Source organism: Drosophila virilis, chromosome 4, assembly GCF_030788295.1.
Source record: "Drosophila virilis strain 15010-1051.87 chromosome 4, Dvir_AGI_RSII-ME, whole genome shotgun sequence".
Classification (NCBI taxonomy): Eukaryota; Metazoa; Arthropoda; class Insecta; order Diptera; family Drosophilidae; genus Drosophila; species Drosophila virilis.
The window spans coordinates 27,859,783-27,868,535 of record NC_091546.1 but is presented as its reverse complement, the minus strand read 5'-3'; the positions used below and the strand labels follow the sequence as shown (position 1 = coordinate 27,868,535).

At 44.9% G+C, this 8,753-nt stretch overlaps 1 protein-coding gene across 1 annotated transcript in view; it reads left to right on the top strand.

Moving 5' to 3' along the window:
- The first annotated feature begins 434 nt into the window (after positions 1–434).
- Positions 435–8,753, top strand: part of LOC6634095 (uncharacterized) — a 35,758-nt gene continuing 27,439 nt past the window's right edge. The window contains exon 1 of the mRNA XM_032433139.2: positions 435–1,075. Coding sequence (XP_032289030.2) covers positions 1,037–1,075 — 39 coding nt within the window. The 5' untranslated portion in view covers positions 435–1,036. The remainder of the gene's footprint in view (positions 1,076–8,753) is intronic.

Sequence of the window (8,753 nt, the reverse complement as noted above, 5' to 3'; positions counted from 1 at the left end):
CTCTCCCACCCCACACTCGTCGCTGTACCCAACGCGTTGGTTCGTTGACGCCGCAGTTGCCGTTATCGGCGTTTCTCTGTTTTTGTACTCATATCCCTCGACTCGACCATGCAGAGTCCTCGCCCATTGCCCGTTGCCGTTGCCCGTCCGAACACATTGTGTTGCACACTTTTTGGCATTTGCCTTCCACACGCACGTTCCGCGTTCTCCATGTGCTTTTTGGCGGCGTCCCACATTCAGTTCGCCTTGTTCAGGCGCATGTTCCACGCTCTTTCTTTCTCTCTTGCTCTCTCTCTCTCCCTCTCTCTCTTTATCATTCTGCTCTCACTGGCCCATCACGCTCTCTGTCTCTCATGCTGCCGCTGTCGGCGTCACAGGCGCTAGCGCTAGAAAACGCATTTGTCTGTCTCTGTTTTGGTCAGTCAGCAGTTGGCTTTCGTCGTGTTTGGTTCGCCTCTGGTGGAGCGCTCTAAACCTTCAGAACAAATCTCACACAAATCTCACAAAACAACCGTTAGCGTTTAGTGTGCCAAAAAGCGTTCGCTTGTTGCATTTGCCGCGAACCAAAAAAATAAAAAAACAACAACAACAACAACAAAATAGAAAAAAAAGAAAACAAATTTTTGGGTTACTTTTTAATCTTGAAACAATTTTAAAGTGTTGTTAAACAAAACAAAATTACAAAAAAAAAAAAAAAACCGAGAGGAATTTCGCGCCAAAAAATAATTGTTGGATATTAATATTACTCACTTTTCCATACGAAAAATAAAAGCAACAGTGTAAAGTGTTTAGTGCTAAAGATCATAACAAAAGTTGCCTGCTGCACAGCAACTTTGATATCATCGAGTTTTGGCAACGTTTGCGTCAATTCGATACTTTGGTTTTTGGTCAATTTCATTACACTCAGCGGGCAATCAAAAAATTTGCCAAAATTCCGAAAAATCCGAGAAAAACACCAAAAACATCGACACGTACCGCATCGGCAACCGGTGGCGGTGGCGGAGGTGCTGGCGGAGGTGCCACCACCAGCACAAAAATGGCATCTAAAAGAAAAGCATCGGTGTTGCTGCACAAGGTGAGTTCGATTCGCGAGTTGTTATCCCAAGATCGTGACGTCACAACAGATTGTGGCAATCCTTCAAAATAACAATTCCTGGAAGCAATTCGCGCAAACTTTAATATCTCACAAGTAGCGAATTATCCAGGGCACAATTCCAGCTAACTTCTTATGTTGGATTATCCAAGAATTTATTTCAAAAATCATTAAAGCAATTTGTTGTACAACTACAAGAAAACGCGATAGCTAAGCGGTCCACTTCTTGGAACTATTTTTGTAACTTGGAAAAACTATAATCTCTGCTGAGATCATAATAATTGGTCTTCAGATCAAGTTGAACAAGCGCAACAAATGGGTTCTTGATTTAATTTCATTTAATTCAAATAATTAACCAAATGCTGACATACTTAATTCAATTGCAAGTAATTTATAATAATAATTTAATTATTATTTTGATTGATATCTTTAGCGTTTGTCTTAACAGTTTTATAAGATGTGACCTCCAAGTTTTAATAAGCTATTGCGACCTCGCACACACACACCTGCCTCGGATTTAAAATCCTCTTCGTCCACCTGCCGCTGGCTTAACTATCTACTAAGCACTCTTGATTCCAAAATAGAACGCGCTTTGGGTGTGCAAACTTTTGTTTCTTCCAAGAATTGAAATTAATTAGCCAACATTAAGTCTACGCTCGCGCTTCAGTTCCAAGAAATATTATGTGCTCTTGTTATTACAAAGGCTGAGTACCCACTACAAAAATCTTCGTTTCCCAAGCTTATCCCTAGTTGGCCAGCAACTAGCTACAGCTGCTGTAGCCACACCTGAAATGTCTCACCTTTGGAATATCTGCATTATTGCTTCTTAAGCTAGAGCTCCCCACACGAGCCCCCTTTCATTTAGACGAATATGAAATCAATTTACATACCTTACTCACACATTCTCTACTATTCTTTTTTTGTCTACCTTTGAGCAGCAGCCGCAAAGCAAATACCTCAGCCGCAGGCGGAAAATTAAATCGAAAAAAAATCGTAGACAGTTGCAGAAATATTACTAATACGCCGCGTAGGCAGCAGCAGCATAAGAAAACCTGCTCATAATGCCGATTTGGATGAAATGGCGCCTAGACAGGGGGGCACACTCTAATGATATACGACAACGTGCTAGCTGTGCATGTGTGTGTGTGTGCTTGAGTGTGTCAGTGTAAATGTGAGTGTCAGTGTGAGTGTGAGTGTGTGTATTGAGTATATAGAAGCGCGAAATGAGTTGACGGGTGTGAGTGTGTTCCAGTTGATGGTGTCTGCAGCCCAAAATGAAACGCAACGCACACACACACTCACATTCCCTACACACAACCCCCACAGACACCCACCCACCCACACCCACACGCACTCACCCCACGCAGACTTTCGTCCCACGCTTCCAAAGGGCGCACATTTTGCCCTGCACGGTAATTCATCAAATGACGAAGACGCAGGCAAAGACGAAGGCGCTGGCAACGCCAAATGCCTGACGGGTTGGGCAGGCGGAGGAGGCGGGCAGGTTTGTTGGTGGCCCAGAGGGTGGGTGGTGGTGTTGCGGGAGCTTGGGCGCCAGCGTTGCCGCCACAAAAGAAGTAAAGCTTCTTGAGCCAAATGCCGCTGTTCCCGCCCCAAAATCCCGCAACCGATACACACCCACAAAGTCCAAAGACTGTCCAGCGCTCAGCCAAGTTTCTATGGGCTGCTTATACCCTAAATTATGCAGGGTATAACCACTATTTCGTGGGTTTTGTTTGACAACAACAAACTTAAACGATTAGTAAGCATGGGAGTAAGAAAGGTTTTTGAGTTCTTTAGCAGAATAAGGAGGAATCAGGGCAATACTATTTTCGTTTTTATTTTATGTATTTCAAAATCTATTTCTTCTTGCTTCTAGTATACTTATAAAAGAGTCCGAGAATATCTGTTGATATTGACTTTTGATTAGATTTATTATTAAATATATGAATGAATAAATATAGATGATTTAATATATTGATAACTTGCAAAGAAACAGGGAGGGCAAAATCTGACGAACGTTGTGAGATAAAACACATAGATAGTTTTTGTACTTTATTTTTATTTTTTTTTTTTAATCTATGGATTGTTTAATATGATTTCTCCAAAGATTCTAGAAATGGGAAATGATATGCATATACGGAGAAAGACTTTTAAGATCTGTCAAATTCTTAATTCGAATTAGAAGTTATATATGGTAGAAAGGGTATTTGGGGTGCATAGCACTTATGAAAAAGTGCGCTGCTTGTTTGTTTATTGCAAATATGGGTGGGTCAGCCCAAGAGAAGGGGCTGCCAAGACGAGCCCCCAAACCCGGTGAGCAACAAAAGCATTGACTTTTGTATATAGTCAGCGGCATTTGTATATAAATAGTGGTGTGTGTGTGTGTGGGGTGTAAGGGGGTGTGGGGTTTGTGTCAAAGGCAACTCCTAACCAAAGGAGGGCGGGGATTGTGACGCTACATATGTGAAGGGATGTGTGTGTGTGTGTGTGTGTGTGTGTGTGTGAGATTGAGTGTGAGTTTCTGTGTGTATGGATGGTCAAGCTTTGTGCTTAAGCGCACATAAGCCGCCGCAGGACATCGTGTCGAAAGCGTCTTTCGATTTAATATGTACCTTTGCAAAATCTACACAAAACTTAAAGACTGAATAGTTACCCCAAAAATCTCTCGAGTCCAGTCAAAAGCATGCACTGCAAAAAAATTAACCTACATCTTGAAATATTCTTGTGTTAAGTACGTATTTTTGTTGATCGCTTGCGACACAAGAATTTGCATGCTTAAAATAAGCGTAAGAAAATAGAGTACAACATTTCCTATCACTGCATTTGAGGCTTGTGCTTAACAATTTTCGGATTACAAAAATATCTTGCGCTATGAATTTCAATGTCAAATTAAAAAAATATCATATTTCTATGAATTCAAAGAAAGTTTTGACCGGTTTTAAAATGAAATGTTTGGGTTTTTCGATGAGTGTACCTTGTTATGCTGCTCAGCTGTAATCAAACATGATTTTGGTGACGCTGACGCTGACGTTGCCAGGTTGTTAGGGTTTGGGGTAGTCAACACCCTTGCTCATCAATTTCGGGGGGCGAATGAAGGCAGAAACTTAAGATGCGAGCTGCAGCCTGACGGTTACACAACTCAGCATTAGTGTCGCAGGCAGACAGACAACAAGAGCAACGTGCGAGGCGAATCGAAGCAGACAGAGAACCAGTCAATGTCGTCAACAGGACCCAAGCCTGAGACAGGACCAATACCCGGACCAGGACACTGGTACCGTATGCAGGAAGCGAGTGTGTGTATTGAAAGTAGAAGGAGTTGCAGCTTTTACGACAACGTCGAAGGCGAATGTCTTTCGCCCTGGCTGTCTTGGGTTGACACTCTTTCCCACTTCCCATCCAGTTTGGTTAGATGTTACGGAAAATTGCTTACGGTTTTTTGCACACACACACACACAAACAGACATACACACACGGCTTCCACACATGAATAGATCAGGAGCGGGCAGGGATTGGGAGCTGGGCTGCTGGTGTAGCTGCTAGCATCACATCATACAAACAGACAAGTTAGACAGCCCAAGACCCTCATCTGCACAGCCATAGCTCGAAAATAGAAATAGATGACAAGAAAACCGACGAAGACATTGCTGAGTTTAACTCCCCGGTAATGGTAGGACGAGCTGTGGGCGACTACAACGCTAAGGACGACTTTGGCTAAGGGCAAGCGACAAGCTCGACGGGTTACATTTTGGTTGATACCACAGACACTGAGAGAATGAGTCGATACAGTTGATGAGGGGGCGACCTTGCCAGAACTTCTGGTTTGTGGGCGCACAAGAAGCAGCGATTAGACATGATAGCCCTCTAATTATGGCATCGATTCAAAGAGCATCGTTGATTGGCTTTTCAACTTTCGAATTCCAAAGTTTCCTTAAACTACAAAATTTCGATAGCTTTTAATTAAACTTTAACATTTGACTCATGTGAAACTAATATTGGAATATCGTAACTGCCGTAAGGTCATAAGCCTTATTTATCTATAAAAATATTGAGATATAAATATATATCGATATCTCGATATGTTCCGATAACATTTTGTTAGCGTGCACTTATCGATAGTTTTATTTATTGATTTTTAGCTAGTTTTTATCTTGGCTAGTTGTAGTATGTAGATCTTATATCTAACTTAAGAAGTACAACACATTCCTAAGCCAAGCCTGGTAATTTCTGTTAGTGTAGCTCATCACTAGCTTCTGCGCTTACCAACCGAGCACCCGCATCCCGCCCATAGCACAGCCATACACATCCATATAAATAACAGCCATCAGCTCAAAGTCCTTCATGCCCGCAACTCTCTAGCTCTCCTCCTACACAGAAGGCAGCATCACACTCGTGTTCACGAAAAACCTGCCAAGGAACGTCTTTACGTACTGTCAAGCGCAAAACAGACAAACCTAGGTGGCTAGGCCACCACCCACACCGCACCGCACCGCACCGTACACACATACACAGAAACACACACACATAGACACATTGGCAGCTGAACTGAACTCCATCTTGGCCAAAATGAAGGCGCTGCAGCAGCAGCAGCTGCGGCAGGCAGCAATGTATTTCAGCTACAGCCACAATCAAAGTTGCTGCGAAAACTGAGTTAGAGGCGGGCACCGGGTTAGCTCAGCCCCAGTCTTAATACACACATACACACACACACACACAGAGGCACACACATATACACTGAAATCCCACATCAGAAAAAGCACGCCCAACAAGCGACGCCGCCTCCAATACACACACACACACGCCCAGCCGCACACACAAAAACAATGCCAAAAGTTTCTACACGCACACACACTCACACACACACACACACACACAGAAGAGCTAGAGGTGTGCAGAGACGGCTGCAGTGGGGTTTTAGAGGGTAACTACAGGCGCCTCACCTTTCTGCCAAGTTTGTTGCCTGTCTTGCCATGTTGCCAAGTCAAAGGCTCCATGCACTTGGGCACTCTCCCACCCCCCACTTTCCACTCTCGAGCTCTACACTTTTCATAGGCACAGCCTCAACCACACACATCTGCGTGTGTGTGCGTGTGTGTGTGTGTGTGTATGTGTGTGTAAGTGTCTTCGACTTTGGCTTAGTATTTTTGGTTAATTTTCTTGCAGTTTTAGGTTACATTTTTGGCTTTTCCCCCAGTGATGGCTGCCAGCCTCGCCCCCTGAACCCAATCCGCTGCCTGCCCTCCAGGCCTTACGCTTGTGAAAGACGTTTGCTTAAAAGCCACCACACCAACACATGTACACCCCACACACTCACACACACACGCACACACACTCACTTACATTTAGTTAGTTTGTGATGCTTTTTAGTGCCAGCGCACGAGACATCTTAAAGGGGTGCCGGTACACATGTGGCAACAGCGCCGGGCGGGCAGGGCCACATTGGCTCAAGTCCTGCCCTGCCCTACCCTGCCCTGCCTGCCCTGTTGCCTGCCACTGTCGCCAGCAGGCAGCATACAAATGAAACCCATGTCAACTGTGTAGCAAGTTCTCCCTTCATATATACCCCTACTCCAACCCGGCTGCTTGCCTTCCATCCCCCCCCCCCCCCCTCTCCTCATCCTCCCACACTTTCTTGCCTTTGCCAGTGCTTCCTTACCCTGCATTATATGTTGGATCTTTTTGCGGGACGCTGCGGTGTTTTGCTGATGAGCTACAGGCCAGAGCGTAGGCAAAGCCAACAAATTTTTATGCTTTCTGCCTTTGTGCGCTGTTCATCAGCCGCATTTTACTTTTATTACTTGGAACAACGTCGCCAGGATCCAAACTCACCGAGTTTTTTTTTTTTTTTTGTTGCTTAATGAAAACGAAGAATCCCCTCCTTTTGGGCCTTATAGCCAGAACAACGCCCAGCTGCGAACTAGCAAAGTCCAGCTATGGCCACACGATTGATGTGTAGCTACTGCTGCGTACTTGAAGGCGTCGCTAGACCGACTAGACTTCCTCCTCTTACTCCTACTCCTACTCCTACTGCTGCTGGGCAGCTAAAGCTTATTGCTAGCGACAGTGCGCGACTTTGTTGTCGTACACTCCACCAAGCAGCTAGTGCCCAACCGCGTCGGGTTTTTTCTTGGCACACAAAAGCAAACCCAATCTTAACCCCAACCGAAAACCTGCCCACCTAATGGTCGCCCACTCGAATGCTCAAAACGCCAACACAAAACGATTCATCTTCTTGTGCTTTCAATCCCAAACCCAGCCACAGCCATTGGAGCCAACTTTTCGCTTAGCTAAAACGTTGGCCTTCATTGTTGGAGCTGCGTTTTTTTTCCTTTTGCCTTTTGCCTTTCCTCTCTTTCCTTCTTTTTTTTTGTCTGCTCTCCCTTTCCCTTTGCCAGTTTTTGGCTGGCGGCCTTATCTTTGGGGCATGAGCAGCGTCTTCAATGTTGCCTGATGCTGATTCATAGCGATGCCTGATGCCTGTTTCCCCCTGTCCCCGAACAGTCACATCGTCTTCACTTACAGTCCCTGGGCAGCTGGCAGCAGCGTCAGCAGGAGGTGGAGAAGGGTGGGGTGGAGAAAAAAAGGTTTCCGGTTGCGACTTCCTTTTGGGCTACAGCCCCGCCTCTCAGATCGTCCGCTCGGACACCAGAAGCTCAACACACAAATTAGAGAAAGAACTTTTCAGGCAACGTTCCTCGAGGACTCTGGCAAAGTTGCAAGGCACAAAATATTGGAGAAAAAAAAAAGTATATTATTTATGTATATACAGGAGTAATTGGAATAATGAAGAGGATGGCAAAAGAAACTCTGAAGGCTTGCCCAGAGCTCGTGCAGTCAGTATGAATAAGACCTATGATATCATTTACTAGACATAACATGTAACATGTCATATGCTTGACGTCAAACTAGGAACACTTATGGAATAATTTCATCCAATTCCTACAAATCAAGTCCTTCGAAGGCTCTTTAAGAGTATAGATTTCCCTGATTTTATCGCAACTTGTCTGCAATTGAGCTTTGCTTTAGCACACAAGTCACACCTTTTCCCTACTCAGGTTAAGCCTAGAACAAAATTAGCTATTGAGTGCGCACGCTAGGCCAAGCTGCCCGTCCTCCTTATCCAGGTACCCCTGTACCTAGCACCCCACCCTATCCACCAGCCCACTTCAATCTACTTACTCCACTATCAACAAACTGCTAATGAAATACGCCACGTAGCGTGCGCCGGCAACTTTTCCCCGACTCTAGGGGTTGTTGTTGGATTCCTACGCTCTGCTATTGAATTACTCAAGCATCGCAATGTTCAGCGTCGCCTTCGCCTTCGCCTTCGCCGTCGTCGTCGTCATCCTCGTCCTCGTCGGACCCCAGCTCCTGCAACTAGCTCAAGTCAGCAACATTTCAGCGAGGACGCTGTCTTGTACCCTTTCAACGCTCTTGTAAAGCATGGCCGGGCACCTATCCCACCCTCTTTTAGAGCTGCCGTCGTAGGTGGCGCACCAAAAAAAAAATAAAGTAAAATAAAATAGAAAGAAATTTTTGTTCTGCAGGCGCTTGAACGGGAATATGCGCTATATATTTTCTACCATGAAGTCGGCAATCGGATTGCCTGGTGCCGGTGGCCAAGGTGGTTGCTATTGGAGACAAACAATGGAATGAAATG